Source organism: Diceros bicornis, chromosome 24 (genome assembly GCF_020826845.1).
Source record: "Diceros bicornis minor isolate mBicDic1 chromosome 24, mDicBic1.mat.cur, whole genome shotgun sequence".
Classification (NCBI taxonomy): Eukaryota; Metazoa; Chordata; class Mammalia; order Perissodactyla; family Rhinocerotidae; genus Diceros; species Diceros bicornis.
This window is the reverse complement of record NC_080763.1, coordinates 40,898,608-40,918,019: the sequence shown is the minus strand read 5'-3', so window position 1 is coordinate 40,918,019 and position 19,412 is coordinate 40,898,608. Positions and strand designations below refer to the sequence as shown.

The 19,412-nt window shown below is 52.5% G+C and overlaps 1 protein-coding gene across 3 annotated transcripts in view; it reads left to right on the top strand.

Annotated features, from left to right (window-relative positions):
* The first annotated feature begins 3,165 nt into the window (after positions 1 to 3,165).
* The window catches only part of CLMN (calmin), a 111,416-nt gene continuing 95,169 nt past the window's right edge, over positions 3,166 to 19,412 (top strand). For all 3 annotated transcript variants that reach the window (XM_058567643.1, XM_058567642.1, XM_058567644.1), the window contains exon 1: positions 3,166 to 3,291. In XM_058567643.1, the coding sequence (XP_058423626.1) occupies positions 3,210 to 3,291 (82 nt within the window). In that variant the 5' untranslated portion in view covers positions 3,166 to 3,209. The remainder of the gene's footprint in view (positions 3,292 to 19,412) is intronic.

The following is a 19,412-nucleotide window of genomic DNA, read 5'->3' as shown; positions in this document are numbered from 1 at the left end:
TATTATGGGAATTGTATGAGACGGGCCCTCAGCTGGGTCTACGGCTGTTGGAGAAGGTTCTCTTGAGATGGACAAGATTGGGCAGGAGTAAGCTAGGTCAAGGTGAAGTGCACGGAGCAAGGGAGAGGAAGGACATTTCAAAGGGAACAGAATGAGCAAAGACCTAGAGGTGACACGGTGCAGCCAGGACCTGCAGCAGTACAGCGTCACTGGATCAAAAAGTGTAAAACCAGGGTTGATGGGCAAGGAGGTGGCACAGGGACCAATCAGGGAGGGCCAGAGACAGTGAAGGGAAGAGGGGTGATAGTGACACATTAGTTCAAGGAATGTTCAAGTAGCTTTTATTTTTATTTTTTTAAAGCATTTCTTTTTTTTTTTAATTTTATTTATTTATTTATTTTTCCCCCAAAGCCCCAGTAGATAGTTGTATGTCATAGCTGCACATCCTTCTAGTTGCTGTATGTGGGACGCGGCCTCAGCATGACCGGAGAAGCAGTGCGTCGGTGCGCGCCTGGGATCCGAACCCGGGCCACCAGCAGCGGAGCATGCGCGCTTAACCGCTAAGCCATGGGGCAGCCCTCAAGTAGCTTTTAGAGGCCAGCCTCATGCTCACTGCTGGCTCAGGCTCCTATGCCATTTTAAAAACCACCTAAAATTGTCTTTCCACTTTGATGTAAAGTAAAGAAGTTCTTTAGGCTGGTGATCCAACATCTGGTATACAGTTGGTGCTCAATCACTGGTGATCATGGACCCCTCCCTGCCAGGGAGTTATTACTGCCTATGCAATGTTTCCCAAAAATGCCAGGTTCCATTCACAGGAACAGTCGTTGTGTATGGCTGTTGTCACACGAACAGTTGTTTCAAGAACAGCTGTATTGTGAAAAACGGCCCATCCCTGAAGCTAACCTCACACCACATTGTTTAAAGCCCTCCGTTCCCTGAGACCCGCCTCTTGATGGAGAGGAAGGCTAATTCTCTTGGCTCTTTGCTTTGGAGAGAAAGTGATTTTCAGCCCAACGTCGCCCCACAGCAATTACGGAAAATAAATTGAAGTGTAAAGACAGGAGATGCCTAGCAGATGGGGCAAAATTAGATGATGCCTGGCTACTAAGTCCTGTGCTTTGCGGACACAGAAGCAGACCCTGCTCCCTGGAGTGTGAAATGACCACCTGCTTTTAGATCAAATCAGGGAGAAGGCAGCTCCTCCCTCAAGCCCGAGGGCACGCGCCCAGGCACCCAGGAGCCCCCAGCAGCATCACAGATGAAGAGAGCTGAGGCAGGCTGAGGACTCCTGGAGGGGACCTCAAGAGGTTAAAAAAGAACTTATTGGCTTTCTGTCTGATTGTAAAACTATGTGCTTATGGTGGGAAACATGGCAAATGGAGAACAAAGAGAAAGAAAAAGCAATCTAGAGCTTCCCACCTTGACATTATATTCCTGTTCATCCTCTGGATAAACTTCCCCACTGGAGTGTCAGCTCACGCGGGCTGTGACATCCTGTCCCTGGCTGTGCCCCCAGTACCTAGAAGAGGGCAGCACACAGGAAGCCACCCGGAGCCTGTCTCCACTGAGCCCCTATGCAAACTGCTGTCCCAGTCCTGGCTCCCTTCATTCTTCAGGCTCAGTGCAAAGGTCAGTCCTCAGGGATCTCCCCTGGGCCCTATCCCCCGCCCCCCCAGTTATTTACCTCTAGTTGCTTTTCTCCTTTCTAGAACACACTTCCACCTGTAATTATCTAGTTTCCTTGTTTCTTGGTTCCCCCTGCCCTCTCAATCTACCTGAAGGTAGACTCACTCACCTTAGGGCCCTGCCTCAAGGGCACAGGTCTGCTTAGGGCTCCATAGTCACCTGTTAATAAGGGAGTAGCCCATCTAGGTTTCTAGTATTTCGGTACCATGAACATGGTAATGATGAACGAAACCCAATGTTTAAATGCTCAGCCAGCCCTGCCCATAATCTTCTCTTGGAATATCCCATTTAAAAGCCCCATTTTCCGTGTGTGTGTGTGTGTGTGTGTGTGTGTGTGTGTGTGTGTGTGTGTGTGTGTCTGGAGGGGGGCGCTATGGAAAAGCTCAGAGTACTGAGCTGGGGGCTGGGACCTAACTTACTCCTCAGCCTTGGGCAAATTCCAGAGCCTGACTTTTTCCGTGTTTGTAAAACCAATCAAGACTCTGCCTGGGGTATGAATTGTAAGCCCCAAACAAGATAAGATCCTGGAACTCTCAAGAGTTTAAAGCAACAGTGAAGAAACACATACAGACACACCCCACCAGAAAGGCCCATACTCATTTTCGGTAAAGCCCCAGAGAGGGCCACTTGGAGATTCAGTGGCCCAGGACTCGATGGGGTCCCCGAGGTCCCGGGGAGTTGGCTGCTTCTCCCTCCTCCCCAGAACGTGGGGTCATCTCATCTGTGGACTGGATCCCCGCGGAGGAGGTTCCCAAAATCCAAACTCAGGGAAGAAGTCCTTCTCATCAGGGCCCCTCAATTTGGAGACAGATGAGAGGCTCCCCTGACTCCATCTCCAGGCTCCTTCGGCCCCTCCCCAGGCCCTCACAGCTCCCTCAAGGCGCCCTCAGGCCCGGATGGCGTGGTTTGGGGCCCTCCCCTCCGCAGGGGGCCGTCACTCTGAATCGCGCGGGGCCAGGGGACGTGGGGTAGAAGGGTGTGTGTGGGGGTTGGTACCCGGGACAGGGGGTGGGGGGAGACGCTGGGAGTGTGGGGGGCGGGCCCTCCTGGACCAGGTACTGGGACCGCGGGCTCACCCCCTCCCCGGTTGCGTCACCCCTCCCACCGCCCCCGGAGACATCACAATCTAGGGGCCGGGACCCCGCGCCGCATCACCGCGCGTCTGCCACCAAACAATCCAACCAAGAAACACCCCGGAAAAAACCAAACCGGCCTGAGCCCGGCCTCCCGCCCCCGCCCCGCCCCACCCCTCGCCCCCCGGGGCCCCCGCCCCCGGACGGGGGAGTGAGCGCGAGCCGGGCGCCCCGCACCCGCCGCCCGCGCCCGCGCCCGCCCGCTGCCCGCCCGCGGCGGGGGCGGCCCGACCGCGCGCCCGCCCCGCCCGCGCCCCGCCCGCGCCCGCCACCTCCGGCTCCGCGGCGCCCTCGCCGGTGCGTGCCGCTCGCGCGCCCGCCCGCCCGGCTCTCCGCGCCCGCCGCCCGCGCCCGGCCCCGGCGCCCCGGGCCTCCCGCCCGCGCTTCATGGCTGCGCACGAGTGGGACTGGTTCCAACGCGAGGAGCTCATCGGGCAGATCAGCGACATCCGAGTCCAGAACCTGCAAGGTAACGTGCCTCAGCCTCCCCGGAAAGGCACGCCCGATCGATCGGGGTCGCCCGGGAGCCGCCCCACACCGGGCAACTGCGACCCGCGCCGCCCTGCCCCGTCCTGACCCCGCTCCTCTCACTTAGGGGGGAGGAGGGTGAGACCCCCGCCCCCAAACCCCAGCATTGCCGCCCCTGCCAGACTGTCCAGGGGGTGGGGAGGCACACGTGTGTGTGTTTGTGTGTGTGGGGGTCCCATGTTCATTGGGGGGACGTCACGACTCCCCCTCCAGCCACAGCTACGACTTTGGAGAAGTTTGTACATGGGCTCTTGCGGGCGGCGGCCCAGGTCAGGGAGGGGAGGAGAAAGGGCGACTGTGTGTGCGTGTGTGTGTGTGTTTGTGTGTGCCCGTGAGTTCGCACACTTCCTAAGTACCTCTGAGGCTAGGGGAATTGAATGGGGGGGCGGTGCCTTAGGGGCTGGGCTGGGGAGAAGGGGGCCGGCGGCGCAGATCGGTGGGGGAGCCACTTTCCGGGGAGAGCTGCCCCTCCCCTGGCCCGGGGCTCCACTGGGGAGTGGGTGAGGGGCCCGCCCGCTGGGGCGCAGGACGCTGGCTTGAGAAGGTGAAAGAAACTCGGGTGGCCCGCGCGTCTGACAAGGGCTGGGGCTGACGCCCGCCACAGATGAAGTGTATCTTTCCAAAGAGTTTATTCATTGTGGAAACTTAGAAAGCACAAAAATATTTAGAGGGAAAAAGTCACCCACAATCTCGCCGCCTAAGCCACCCACCCACCCAAAGAAAGCTGCTTTTCCCGGAGCTGTGTTTGCAGGCTCTCTCTTTTCGTTTGTGGGCTTTGCAGAACTGGACAGAGTTCCACTTCCGGCCTCTCTTCATGCACATAGACCCGGGCAGGGCAAGATTCTTTAGCAGCTTCCCCCCTGCAGCCTTGGGTTTCTAGAGATTCCAAGGCTGGCGGGGGCGGGGCCCAGAGAGAGCTGAGAGGCCTGGACAGAGGGTGATGGGGCTGTGGGTGCCCCCCAGCAGGTGCACTGCCTTTACTGCTGTAGGGCAGGGAGCCCCAGCGGGCAGGGTGCAGGCTTGGGGGTGGCCGAGCAGTCAAGTTTAAACATTACCCCTGATAGAATGTTTCCTGGGAGCCCACGTGGAGCTGCTCCACCCCCAGGTGGGGCGGGGACAGTGTAGGCAGAGGTGACCTGAAATGGGGGGAGGGGTAGCCTAGTGCAGTGGGCCCTGGAAACTGAGTTTGCTCTGTGCTCCCTGATCTCTTCTGGCTGAAATTTGTGTAAAAAGAGGAGGATTGGGCTGGAGATGTTGAAAATGATCCCTTTTGTTAATAAGCCTTGTGCCTGGATCCTCTTGCCAGAAAACGGACATCCTATTTGGGGATGGGCATCACTCTCTTTTGCTGAGATGGCATCTGGTTTGGGCTGTCATGGTGTGTGTGCCTTAGGCAACCAGTGGGTGTTTAATAAACACATACTAACCAATGCTTGGTACAACAATTTCCTACATTCCTCTAGGATCGGCTCCCAGTGTAAAGGAGATTGACTTTTGTGAAGGGAGGCTCAGCAATAAGGGCAGTAAGTTACACCTAGAACTGTGAGAGAAGGCTTCACCGAATGGGGACAATTCGAGATGGGTCCTGAAGGTTGGGTAGGAGTTCACTGAGTAGACACTTCTCTCTCAGCTGCTAGTGAGCTGTCCTCACGCTTAGGCAATGCCAGTTACAATTTGAGCATCAGTGGGCTTTGCTGTTTAAAAAAATATGCTTTTAAATTTATATATGACTTTATATATATATATAAATTTCATACATTTATAAGTATTCAAAACTTTATAAACCTTATATTTATATATATGATTGTATATAGTTATATAAAATGTGCATTAATCTTAAGTGCAAGCCCAACCAATGTTTACATATGGATACACCCATGAAGCCACCACCCAGATCAAGATGAGAAGATTTCTAGTACCCTAGATGGGTGCTTTGTCTCCCTTCCCAGTCAGTAACAGCTCCCTGACCTAACTAATATTCGGATCTTTATTACTATAGTTTTGCCTCTAAAACTTCATATAAAATTGAATTGTACAGTATGTACTTTTTTGAACTGGCCTTTTTGCTCTATATTTTGTTGGTGTGATTCATCCATGTTCTTGCCTGTATCAGTAGTTCCTTTTTTTAGAGTTTTCATAAAAACGACTTTATTGAGGTATAATTTACCTATCATAAAATTCACCTGTTTTAAGTTTACAATTCAATAATTTTTAAATCTGCAGTTAATCTGCAGAGCTGTGCAAACATTGCAACAATCCAGTTTGGGAACATTTTCATTACCTAGAAGAGATCCTTAGTGCCCAGCGTATCCATCAGTGTCAGCTCCCAGCCCCGGACCCACAGAATGCGTAGTTACTTGTTGGCTGAGGACTGTTCCATCGTATGGACGTACCGCAGTCTGTTGGTCTGGTCATTGGTGAGGGATGTTTGGGTTGTTTGGGTTGTTTGCAGTTCGGGGCTGTTGTGAACAAATGAAGCTGTTAGTCTTAGGGGGACACCAGCACTGCGGGGTTGCTGCTCTGCCCAGCATAGCTGAGAAGAGGCTGGGAGCGGAGGAGTGGGCAGGAATCTGTCTTCTTTCTTCATTTTTCCCTTGGCATCTCTGTCTCTTTTTTTTTTGTTTTGTTTTTTATAATTTTATTTATTTATTTTTCCCCCCAAAGCCCCAGTAGATAGTTGTACGTCATAGCTGCACATCCTTCTAGTTACTGTATGTGGGACACAACCTCAGCATGGCCGGAGAAGTGGTGCATCGGTGCACGCCCGGGATCCGAACCCGGGCCGCCAGCAGCGGAGCGCGTGCGCTTAACTGCTAAGCCACAGGGCCAGCCCGCATCTCTGTCTCTTGACTGGATGCTTAGCAGATATTTTCTCTCCTTGTCTCTGTGGTACTCAGGAAGTCCCAGCTAAAGGGCCAAGTGCAGAAGGCACCCCTCGCTGTGCTTAGAGCATCTGCCCAAACCAGCTGGTGGGTGTCCAGCCCTGGACGTGTCTGGATGACCAGCTGTGTGGGCTGCGGGCAGGGGCCTTGTTCCTCTGAACTCGGCGTGGGTGGTACTCAAGGGAGGCAGGAGGCATCCAGGCAGAGGGCTGTGTTTTAGGCTGTGTGCTTCCTTAGAGCACAGGTAGTCACAGGTGTCGTGGCGATGGGGACAGTGGGGTTTCACAGACCTGTAATCGTAGGGACTGAGGAGGGTTCCCAGCCTCCATCTGCGGGGGGCGGCTGCATCATGGCCATGGTTAGGCGGTCGTGGTCAGGCAGTCCTGATTCTTTTCAGAAAGCCTTGACTCTCGTGGTCCTGGGACCAGCTGCTTCCAGGGTCAGTCACGAGGACATCGCATGTCAGGGAAGAAGGGTTCAGTAATGCATCTGTATCTTGACTTCTCTCTATACATCTGTCTGTTTAAATTGACTTGGAGATAGGTTGGCCTCTGCTCACTTGCTCGTCTGAAGCCTTTATCCACGGCCCTGCCTGTGGAATTCTGGAATCCGTGCGGCTATGACGGTGATGTCACCAGATCACCCCCCACGGAACTTTGGAATGAGGACTTCCAGGCCTGTCTGGGGTCACGGTGAGCTGGGCAGAAAGCGTGGCCTCTCCCAGGAGGCCTGTCACATGCCTTGCTGTACCTGACACACGGGCAGGTGAAGTCCTCCTGGATATGTTCACTTCGATGGCTCATAAAGATGTTTGTAAATGGACCCTCCAGCAGAGCGTGGATGTCCCTCTGGGCAAAGGCTGCCTGTGCCACCCTCGCAGTGTCCCTTGTGAGGAAACGGGGGCGGCCCAAGCTGTTGACCTTTTCGGAGAGGAGAAAACGGAATTGCAGGATGCTGGCAGCCTTCACCTAGTGGCCCCCGCTTCCTTGGAGACACGTGGGGTAGAAGTGAGTTGGAGGTGGTTGGTTAATGGGTCTGTGCCTTAGTTCTCTGCCTGGCTGTGGGTGGCAAAGCTCTGGCCCCTTTCCGATGACGAGGTTGCTTCGGCTGCCCCCTCTCTCTCTTTGACTTGGCCGCGGGGTCCAGCTGAATGCCCCAGCAGTTCTGGGGTCACTTGACTGTGGGTCAAAGGGGAGTGTTGGGCCAGGATTTGGAAGACAGTCCCGTTCATGTAGGGGGCCTCCACCACCCCAAAAATCCACCGCCCTTCTCTGTCTGGTGTAGCAAACGTGTGCTGGGCACATAGCATCTTGCAGACACCAGGGCCTGCAAAGCTGGTTCTCTTCCCTGCCTCTAAGGAGCGTGAAGACGTCATGGGCACCCAAGCAGACTGGGCTTGAATTTTCTGCTTCTAGCAGCACAGACTTCAGTTCCATTTGAGGCTGTCTCCTGTTGCTCTGGTGCCCGTTGGGTCTAATGCTGTGACCCCTGACCTCATTGTTCCGGAGCACCTTGGCTAGGCCCTGGCACCGGAGTTGGAGCTGGACAGAGTCAGGTGGGCTGGGCAGACCTAAGGCTGTTCCCACTGCTGCTCTGGGGGAGCCAGGCGGGGTGTCCACTGCTGCCAGCTGGGCGGTGCTGGCTGGTGCTCCCTAAGCGGTGTCTCCACCCCAGCCTCAGTGTCTCCCTCAGTCAGAATTTGTTGGGAAGAGCACCTCCCAGGGTCAGCAAATGGGAGCTGCGATTTGGGGCACCTGGATTGAATGCCAAACAGAGAGGTGACAGTTAAGCTGACTGAGAGCAGCCTGCGTGCCAGGCATGGCACCGACTGCTCCCTTTAGTGTTTTCCACGAGCCTTTGAGGCAGGTGCTCATTTCAGAAGAGGAGGTGAAAGGATTTGCTCAAGGTCACAGACTTGTAAGTGGAGCTGGGATTTGAACCCAGGTCAGACTAGGCCCACGCATCCTCGCGCACTCAGTCTGTGAGTCGGGTGCGATGGGCGCACAGGTAAAGGAACTGGTGGCCTCGCGGCTGGGAGCGGGGAAGGCCTCTCAGAGGAAGGGGTGTTGGATTGGGACCCTGAGGGCTAAGCAGAAACCTGACTGATGAATTGCACATTGTACGGTGTAGAGCTTGGAATGCCTGAAGGCAGGCCCAGGGGCAGGACAGTGCCTGTGTGGGCGAGAAGATCGGCCCTTGCCGTGGTGTCCACTTTCTCCTTCCATCCCACTGGCTCAGGCCCAGGCAGAGGCCCTCCTCAGGCTTGCCTGAAGTGGCCTCTTTATGGCTCTGGGCCTTGTGTCACCTCCTCTATTCTACCCATCACCCAGCCACTCAACACACGTCCCTGCTAATCCCTTCATTGCGTCTCCACGGCCAAAGTGTGGGCTTAGGGCAGCTCCTTGGTCTGCCCCAGGGCGAACAGCATCGTTGTCCATGAATGCTGTGATGGGAAAAAGGTTGCGCTGCACCGCTTACAAGATCAAGTTCAAGCCCCTTAGCCTGGTGTGTGAGGCCCTCTGCGGTCTGGTTCAGGATGCCACGCCAGCCTCCTCTCGCACAACTCCCCACCCCCTCCTTGCCCCCAGTACCCGCCCCTCCCGGTTCCCATCCCCATAGCGCTGGACCTCCTGTGCATACCGCAGTGGGATCAGGGACGTCGCTGTGGTCAGTTATCCAGCACCCAGAGAAGAGGAGAGCCGAGGAGGACTCTTTCCTGCTTCTGCCTGCCCCAGATCTTGGAGGGCACAGCAAGTGCGCTGGAGGTTTCTGTATAAAACCAAAAAAAACCGAATACAGAGGTTTCACGTCCTCCAGGAACTTGGTGCCTATTAGTGCCCTGGCCCGGGGCTGTGTGCTTGGTTCTAAAGCATGAATCATCATGGAGAACATTGCTTTCAGGCCCCCAGCTGGAGTCAAGCTGTAGGCTTTGAGTTAATTCTGGATTTTGCCCACAAAAGGCCGTGTTCCAGTCTGGGCTCTATCCCTAACTCGGGGTGTGGAATCTTCTTGAGGGGCCCCTCTAGGTGGAGCATACTGTACAGCTGGGGAAGCCACAGCCAGACCTGGGCAGCTGAAGGCCTAGGGGTCTGGGTCCGGGCTTTGTTGCTGACTTACTGTGGGTCCTGGGAAATCTCTTCCCCTAGCTGTGCCTCAGTCTCCTCATCTGCAAAATGAGAGGGTTGCACTGTCAGGGGCTCAGATGGGCCCCCTGGAAGGTAGCAGAAGGAGTGGTGGGACCTGGACAGAGCCTGCCGTCTGCGACCCAGTCCCTGGCACACAGGATCGGGCGGCGGCGTGGACTGTGGGTGCCACTGAGCGTGGCTGGCTGCCTTCCTGGATTCTTTTCACTGTCAGGTGCTGGAGACTCATTGCCACTAAAGGTCCCCGTAGAGAAGGTTGCAGCCCATAAGCTTTGTTATAGATGTGCGCGTGGCAAATGATGTGCAGCCGTGGTTTGTTCTTGGCTGATCAGTTGCGGTTTCTATGAAAAGCCCAGCGAAGGTCTGGGACACCTGCTCTGAACCAGCTGGGCAGAGCTGAAGGCGCCCAGGGAGGTTTAGTGACCTGCCCACGGTCACGGAAAACTAGGGGTTCCTGCCTTCAACCATGCTCTTTTGTACCGAGGAACAAGAGCGTTTGGGGCCAGGTAAAACAGAGCCCCATCACCTAAGCGGTTTGTCAGGAGCGAGAGGGAGGCCCTTGGTCCGGTTGGCAGCAAACCTGGAGATTTTGCCGCAGAATCACTTGTTGGTGGCCACGGCTGGTGGTTGGCCTTGTCTCCGGCAGAGCAGCGAGGAGCTGCCTGCCACCGTGCAGTCGGTTGGGGGAGGCAGAGCTTCTGACCCCATCCAGGGCTCCTGGGAAGCAGCCCTTTGCCCAAGAGGCCAGATTACATTAACTGCCCCCCTGACCCGCGGAACACTCTGGCATTTAAGTTTTGAGCGGAACAGCTGAGGCGCTGGGCAGAGTCCTCCTGCCTGACCACCCATAGGTCACATCTGCCCTGCTTCAGAGGGGCAAAGAGAAAAATAAAGTAATTGTCTCTTTGGTGGTTGAACCATTAAAAGTGAACTCCCTGTTCCCATAGAAACCTTTCCTTATTCCCCCCACCCCTTCTTTGCGCCTCTTTTTTCTTTTAACAGTGGTAGATTGTGTCAGTCACAGAGGGAATTAGAGGCAGCATCAGGAATCATAAGTGTGGCTTTAAAGAATCTTTGAGGGTTTATTTTCCTCCCTGGTCTGTCCCCTTTTCCTTTGTTAATTTTTGTCTGTCAGAGCTGGGATTGGCAAACTATGGTCTGCAGCCCAAATCCGGCCCGCTGCCTGTTTTTGTGAATAAAGTTTTACTGGAATACAGCTGTGGCCATTCGTTCGCATATGCCCATGGCTGCTTTTGCACTTTGATGGTAATTGAGTAGTTGGGACAGAGGAGTACCCACAAAACCAAAAATAGTTACTATCTTCCCCTGCGGAAGGTGGGAATCCAGGGAGCCTCCTGTAGGATGGCAGGGAACTTATTTTCTAGGACTGAGGATGCTCAAAGTGGGTGCTGCAGGACTATGGGGGGAGAGGCCCAATCCAGCGTTAAGGGTGGGGGCAGGGGGGGGCAGGGGAAAACTTGTGATCGCAGAGGCAGGCAGTGTGCAGCTGGGGAGTAGGGGAGCATGCGGTGGTGGCTGGGGTGTGGGCTCCTCAGTAGGATTGCGGCCCGGTGAGGGGCAGTGCAGAGAGGTGGTCCCAGAGGGCCCATGCAATTGAAATTCACCTTTTATTCTTGCCCTTCTTGAGCCCTGTGATCCACTGCTTCTTGGAGATTATAGACCAAAGCCCCTGAGGATGAGGAAAAGCCAGGGAGATCTGGGGAATTTACAGAAGCCCTGGGGTCATTTTGGTGTGGACCTTCAGCTCAGGTAAAAGCTGAAGGAGGTCTAACTAGAAGGACCTTTAGGGCTCCAATGACATCACGCCCCACTCCTGCCTCCCTCTCCTGCGGGCCTTCCATGCAACCAGAAGCCTTTGCGATATTTATATTCCTCTCCTCTTTTAAACTATTTTTAATCCTCTCCGGTATGACATACTTAAAAAGTAGCATTCTGAGGCCTTCTAGTCAGGAACTAGGGCAGGGGGAGGTGAGGGCACGAGATGACCTGCCAATTTGGTGGTGCAATTACTTAACCCTCTGTTGGTATCCTCCACTGTCCCCTTCCTCACCTCCCGCGTCCTGTCCGTCCTCGCCTACTTTTGCAAACATCCTCCTCTCAGTTGCCAAGACCACTGTTTTCGTGCCTCCCGGCACCTCCAATCCTGCTTCAGCCAGGCAACCTGGAGATCTTTCTCTCGCCGTGTCCGTCCTCTACCAAGACGCCTCTTTGCCCTCGGGAAGAAGCCCTGCTGTGTGCTCTGGCCCCCCTCACTCCTCCTGTCCTTCCTGGAATGAACCAGACCCAGCTGCACCCAGATGTCTTCCTGTTTCCCCACAGGCCACGCCCTTTCTTGTCCCTGCACCGTTGTCTGTGCGGCTTCTCCTGCAGAGAATGACCATGACTGCGCCTAGAGCAGCCTCCCTGAACCCCGCCTGCGCCCGCCTGGGTGCCACCGCCTCTGGCCTCCCTGGGGCCCACCCTGAGTAGGTCCACGAGAGGAGTGCATGCGTCTTTGTCCCGCCAGCCCCTAACGGAGTAGGTCTTCAGAACTGTTTGCTAAATTGTTGTAGGCTGAACAATGGCCCCCCAAAGATGCCCACATCCTAATCCCCAGAACCTGGAATATGTCACCTTACTTGGTAAAAAGGACTTTGCAGTTGGGATTAAGTGAAGGATCTTAAAATGGGGAGAGTAGCCTGGATTATCCAGGTGGGTCCAGTTAGTCACAAGCATCCTTATAAGAACAAGGTAGGAAGGTCAGAGAGAGAGAGAAGAGGTGTGATGATGGAAGCAGAGGTCAGAGTGGTGCCGTTGCTGGAAGGGGCCATGAGCCGAGGAGTGCAGGCAGCCTCTAAAAGCTGGAAAAGAGAAGGAAATGGGTGTTCCCCTAGAATCTCCAGAAGGAACACAGTTCTGGTAACTTTGATGTTAGCCTGTAAAACTCAGTTTGGATTTCTGACCTCTAGAACTGTAAGGTAAATTTGTGTTGTTTTAAACCACCAAGTGTGTGGTAATTTGTCACAGCAGCAAGAGGAAACTGATACACAAATGAAGTAGAGGTTGTCAGGCTTCTCCTCTTCCCTAGAAGAGGCACATCTGGGAGACATTCGCACGCTTGGAATGCCCGTTAGGTTTCCAAAGGAGTTTGATGGACAGCCAGGGTGATGGTGCTGAGCCTGAACTGGAGGGCAGAGACCTGGGCTCTGGTCACAGGGCTGCCGCCACGTGGCTGTGGAACCTGAGGAAGCTGCCTGACAAAGGGCAGGAGAGCAGGATTTGAGGGGACGGGCCTGCCTGGGCCTACGGAGTCCAAATGCAGTGGTGGTGTGATCTGAGATACATGCATGGCTGTGAATAACCAGGGGACGATGTCATGGGGCCCAGTCTATGCTTTGTTGCCCTGGCATGAAGAGGGTGATGTCATAGTGGCCTCTAGGTACATACTCTGTTGTGTGGATCCAGGGATTCAACATACTCTGGCAGCAGTAACATCTCTGTTCTAATCCTTGGGTTCTTTTAGAGTTGAGATACATGAACTCCGGAAATGCTGTTAACCCAGAGCGAGGCAAATCCTGGGTGTTATGGATAAACAATCTTCTACTTGATGTGAAATATCAAAGTCTGTTTAGAAAACAAGAGAACATCATTAGGGTATTGGCTTAGAGGCAGGTCCCGACTTTTGGTTACATTGCATCAAACATTAACAGTCCAAGGCTAGACCTTTAAGTTGTGAGGAACCTAAATTCCCAGAGAATGAAGGAAAAATCCTAATCATGCCTCACTGTTTAAGCATGGTTGAACAACACCATTCTGTACGTCCATCATTTCATCCATTTTTATGAACTTCCCCTCTCTTCTTAGTTGAAGGTCAACCTAGAACCTTCATTGCTCTGATTCCATCGTCTCCATGGTGTTGAGTTTATGAAACCAATAGTGATCACTGATAATGATACTTTCATTTTTTTTTCTGTTTCAACTTATTTTTATAAAACAAGGATGAAATGCGATCAGATGTTCCAGTAATTTCCCAAAGATGCCGTCAATGAAGATGGCAGTGTAGCTGAAACGGCTCCCTATGCTGTAGCTTGTCCCCTTCATTGTCAAGCTGACTTAGCGAGGACCCCACTTGAGTGACAGAAGATAATTTGGAGTATTGTTGTTGTAAAATGTATGACATAGAGTACTGATTATGCAAAAATCTTCTTAATTGGTTATAGGGCATTGATGTCGTGATTATGAGGAGGGTGGGGGAATGGGGAGATGACCACCGTGCTGGACACTGTGCCCCGTCTTCCAGGTAACCCCCATGATGGGCATTATTATCTATCCCCCCAAAACCAAGGCTGAGTGAGGGTATTACCAATGCCAAGCTACTGAGCTGATAAGTGGTAGAACCAGGAACCAGAACTAAGTCTGAGAAGGTGGAGTGAGTTAGGGGGAGGAGGTGGTAGGAGGGGGGACTTGGTCTTGGGGGAGAGGGAGAGACTTGGTGAGCACTAGATCAAGGCCCAGGCAGATGTGCAGAGGGCAGTTGCCTGGGAACCGAGGAGGAAAGCTGGAGCAGGCCAAGGGATGTTGAGCAAGAAGTCAGCCAGCCTTGGGTACTGAGCCTTATCAGAGCAAATTCAGTGACTCAGTCGATTCTGTTTATAATCACCGTACATGCCGTGTTCCTCACACTGTGACAAAATAAAGGGTAAATTCTTAACTGATGATTCCTGGCCAGTGATTCCCGGGGGTAGATCTGAGAAGAGTGGGGACAAGGATCCCATTTTAAGAGGTTGACGAGATGAAACCCCTGTAACCTTGAATTATGGCAGAAGTGACCGGAGGCATCCATAGGAGACCATCCTGTCCTCCTCATCCTGGCTTATATGGCGATGGCACATCATAAAGCACAGTCGTCTCCATTACATCATTTAATTCTACTGTAACCCTCTGAGGTTGGTGTTATATCCCCACTCTACAGATGCAGACACTGAGGCCCTGGGGAGTTCAGCAGCTTCCCCCTATCCCCCAGCCAGTGAGCAGCACAGCTGAGGTTTCGTTCCACACTCTGGTACCTGAGACTTGCCCTGGCCCCCCAGACCCACCAGCACTTACTGGAGGTCGGTCTGTAAAGGTACTCACTGTCCCTTGATGTACACAAGGGACCGTGTGGAGCTCTCCCTTGGAGAGTTGGCCTGGGCTTTGAGCTTGACTCTGATGGAAAACAAAACAAAATGTGATACCCTCCAAAACAAAGCCTCATGTGGGGTGTTAGCAGGCCCAGGTGATGGCCTGTGGGGTTCCCAGAAGTGATGTGGGCAAGTGCCATGAAATGGATGTGATGGCTTACCTGTGGGGGCTGAGCGGGACAGGGTGCCCTGATGCCATGGGACTGGTGATGGGCTAGCAGAGGAGGAGGCGAGGATCAGACAAGCGTTACCCTTGGTAGATTGCCGCGGCCCAGGGTGGGCCCTGCCACACTTGGATTTGTTGTTAGTGATGGCTTGGTTCCTGTCGGTAGACCAGAAGCCCCATTGGGTCAGGCACTCAGGCCTGTGCCATCCACCACTGTGTCCCGGGGCCTAGAATCCTGTCCCAGGCCCAGTGTGTGCCCAGTTCATATTTGCTGAATATGTGAATGTGGACTCAAAGGGAAAGTGTAGATGCTGGGGTCTGGCAGAACTGAGTTTTTAGTTTTAGTCTCTTTTTAGGATTAACTAATGTCTCTGAGCCTGACCACGTCTTTTTCATGAAAAAAGGAATAATCCTAGCTTCTCTTGGCTGTTAGATCATTCAGTGAGGTCACTTGTGTTCGTCAAAGTCTGTATACCCTTCTCTTGCCTTTTCCAAATCACACATAATTATAATCCTCCAAGGTTTATGTGAAAAACAGTGCTGCTCTCTCATTGTCCCTTTTCCCAGATGCAATTGCTTGCAAGCGTTTTTAGCTGATGATTTTGGTATTTTCCAAAATAACATGCATGCGTTACTTCATCTTGATTTTTTGCTTCTAGGCTCCAACTTCTTACTGTGGAAGGTGAGGATGTAGCTCTGCTCTTCTTTCAACCTCAAATCTTTCCTGTCCCCGCAACTTCTGGTGTATTTTCATCATAATTTTGGTGAGACCAGTAGTTGGGTTTACACTGTTAGTGCTTGGTCAGGGCTGCTCAGAGCTTCATTGTGGAGTGAATTGTGATCACTTTTCCTTTCTTGCTCTACTTTCTGTTTTCCTTGGAAATAAAAACTGTCTGTTGCTGGCCTATGTGTCTGTTAATTCCTCCCTAACTTGTCTGTAGTTTCAGGTATCGCCAGAAATTGTTTGGGTGCACCAGGTACATTCTCTCGGTTTCCTCCCTAGAGCACGTCAGGGTCCTCTGACCTGTCCAGTCTGGAGTCATTGCCCTCCACACGTGGGGCCTGGCTGCCTCCTGGGCCCTCTGTCACCATCACCTGTGGTCCTCCTCGCCTCTCTCCTGGGTTAGGTCTCCCATATCCTATCTTATGGCTGAATTCTTTGAATATAGGAGCACATCCTCCTTGAGAAAGAGTGCCCGGCTGGTAAATTTTCTAAGATCTTTTATGGGAAAATGAATTGATTCTCCTCTAATGCTTGATTGCTAGGTGAGCTCAGGACCAAATTCGAGGTTGGAGATTGTGAGAGTCTTGAAAGCCTTGCTCCATTGTCTTCTAGCTTCCAAGGTTGTGATGGAGAAGTGGGAGGCCATTCCTGATCCTTTGTGTGGCCTGGTTTGTTTTCTCTGGAAGCTTACAGGATCCTCGTTCTGTCCCCACTGCCCTGAGACTTCAGGGTGACCTGCCTTGGTGCTGGTCTTCTCTCTTCCATTATACTGAGCACTGAATGAGACTTTTCCATCTGGAACTGTGCCTTTGGTTCTGGAAAGTTTTCTTGGATTATTCCATCACGATTTCTGCTCCTTGGTTTTCTGTAATCTTCTAGAACTCCTTTTATTTGGGTATTGGTCCTCCTGGACTAATACTCTGATTTTCTTATCTTTTCTCTTCTATTTTCTAGCCCTTTTTCTTTTTGCTCAATTTTCTGGAAGATTTCATCGATTTTATGTTCCATATTTTAATCTGCCACATTTTTAATTTGCAAGAGCCCTTTCTTATGCTTTAGAGAAGCCCAGTCTTGTTTCAGGGCTGCAGCATCTTCTCTTACATGCTGAGAATATTAATGAGGGTCGGTGATGGCTGGGGTGGTGCTCTGAAAGGCAGTGGTTGAGAGCATGGAGCCCAGTGGCCTGGTTTGAATCCCAGCCCTGCCACTTGCTTGCTTTGTGCTTGCAAGTTATATGACCTCGCTATTCTTCAAACACCTCGTCTGTAAAATGAGAATAATAATAATCGAGATCTGCCTCAGAGTTGTGATGGTTATGTGAGCTACTGGAGGTCAAGGTCTTAGAGCTGGGCTGGCACACGTTGGATGTGTGTGTTCCTTCTCCCTGTCTTCGTTTATGTGTGTTTGTTTGGTCTGGAGCTTTCACGTTAGAAGCTTCTTTCTTTGGCTAGCTCGTAGTTCTTGCTGTCTTCTCACATTTGAGAGCTGGGGACTGAAAAGGGTACTGCAAGCTCGGGGCACAGGGGGCAGGGCTTCTTGACCAGGGGCTTCTCTGCTGGGTGCCCTGCTGCATTGTGTCATGGGGTGCCCCTCTGTCAGCGTCTTTAGGTCTTTCCTCCTGGGCTGGTCAGACTCCCTGTGGAAGAGTCTTACAGTCTCCATTCTGGAGGGTCAAGGCCAGGCTGCCGGGGGTGAGGGGTAGGGGTCTGGGAGCTGAAGGAAGGAAGAGGGCTTGGAGCAAGAAGGTCTTCTGCATCCAGTATGCAGAAAATCACTGAATCTGTCCGTTTTCAGTACGATTTGCGCTGAGACCTTCTTTTTTGTCCTCCTTAGAGAATAAACTTGTGCCTGATGGAGGAGGGACAGTCACCCAGTTGGGAGACGTGGGGGAGGGGATACAGGGACCCACTGGTTCTTTCGTCTAATCCTGTACTGTGTTCCTCCACCCCAAGCCCATTTCCAGAGATGCCTGTCGCCTCTCATTCCTGAACCTTTGGGACTTCAGGGTTGTAAGTTGGATCGGTTGTTGTCCTTCCTTGCTGCCACTTAGGATGTAGGTTTCTTGAGTTTGCTAAATCAACAGGTCGGTCTTCCTTCCACCCTGCAGAATTTTGTTGCTGTCTTCCCTTCTTCTGTCCTTTCCATCCTTGGGGGTTTATATTCTAAACACACAATACATACAACAAACAAAATCCCTTTGCTCTAGGTTTTAGTAGAGTTTTGAGATGGGCTGAGATTAGAAGCCTGTGTTGCGTCTGTCCCCTTTTCTGAGAAGTCACTTCCCTGCCTTTCCAAGTGTCGGAACAGCCGAGTAGGAAGCTGGCAGGTGGGTGTTGCTTTCACCGTCGCCTTGAACATTCGAAGTGTGAAGTTACTTGCTTGGCTAGGTTCCCTCCATTCTGACTGTTTTCCAGAGACTGCTGCTGAATACTGGTTACCGGGAAATCGAAGAGAGGTTTTGGTCACACCTAATGGCAGTTTTCCCAGCCACACACTCTGGTTACCTGGGGCTGGGGGCCCAAGGCCTGGGGGTCAGGGGTCCAGGTGGGGTGCAGCTATAGAGGTGGAGGGACTTCCTCCAACGGACTTGCCTCTGAGGTCCCCTCAGGCCTCGATCAGCAGGCTGAAAGCTCCTCTCAGCTTGGCAGGTGGAGTTTTAATCGGACCCCCGGCACTAAGCATAGCGCACTTCTTCTCGTTGCTGTCCCTGTTTTAAAGCTGCAGCCTCTGCTGCCCACGGGGTGCACTGGCTCCTCAGGAAAGAAAAACCAGACCACAGAAGGAGCGGCTCGCTTGGTTTCTCCATTGTTCGATGTTGGAACCCTGCCTGCTTTTATAAAGCCTTCCCAAGCCCAAAGCCACGGCTACCTGGGGGAGAATTGGCTGGCGCCAGGCTTTGCAAGTTAAGCTATTCTTCATGGCAGAATTAAAGGTTATCCTGCCTGATCCTCCATCTGACATTGTCAGGCTGACTTCACTTGAGCTTCTAGATTTTTGAGAGGGTTGGATCACCAGGAGGAGAAGCACCGTGGAAACACTCTGGAGAGATTCCAGTGAAGCCAGAATCAGTAGGTGACCCTTCAGGACCCCTGCAACGATGCCTTTTTGTCCTGCGGCCGTGACCCACGACACACAGTCGATCGATAAGAACAAAACCAGAGAAAGGAGAGCCTGCCTGGCCGTAGTGGAAAGAGATGTTTGAAGCCAGGGGTGGGGCTTGAATTTTAGTTCCTTCACTTTGTAGTGTGGAATGTTAGCCAAATGACGTGTCCCTGTGGAGTTTTGAGCTCTTCTCTCTGTAATGTGACTTTAATAATAGTAATGCCCTCCCAGAGTTGTTTGGAGGATTCATTGAAATTGTGAATGCTGAATGCTCAATACTAATCAGGACCTTTTGAGTAAATGTTTCTTTCTTTCTTTAAAATAAAAGAGGAATTATTTTGGTCCAGTGGTTGATATTTTGGTAGGGGCTCAAATGAATGACATGAATGAATTGGTCACTTAGTCAATATTTTGAGGTCAGACTTGGTGTCTACACTTGGGGATCATGTTGTGGAGACCCCAGGAGGTAGTTGACAAGCACTAAGTGTGTTGTCTAGTTGGAGGCCTGGAATCCTTTGGAGATGGGAGAGATGACTGCAGTGAGCCGTCCAGCAAGGTGCTGTGTAGCAGGACCTTGTGTTGGTTGGGGATTCGGGGAGGTAGAGATTGGCAGGGATTGCCCTCCAGGTGAGTGAGGACGTTGGTATGAGCCAAGGTGCAGAGGCAGGAAGGTGCTGGGGTGTTCAGAAGGTGACTAGTCCAGGCTGGGTGGGAAAAGGCCCCAGGGGGGGAATGGTGTTAGTGGGTCCTCATTAATAATGACGTGACCTGACTTCATTTTCCCCTTGCCACCATTTCCCCCTCCAGACATCCACTAGGCTGGCTTGTGGCCAGCATTCCTCAGTGTGTGAGTATTGGGGGACAC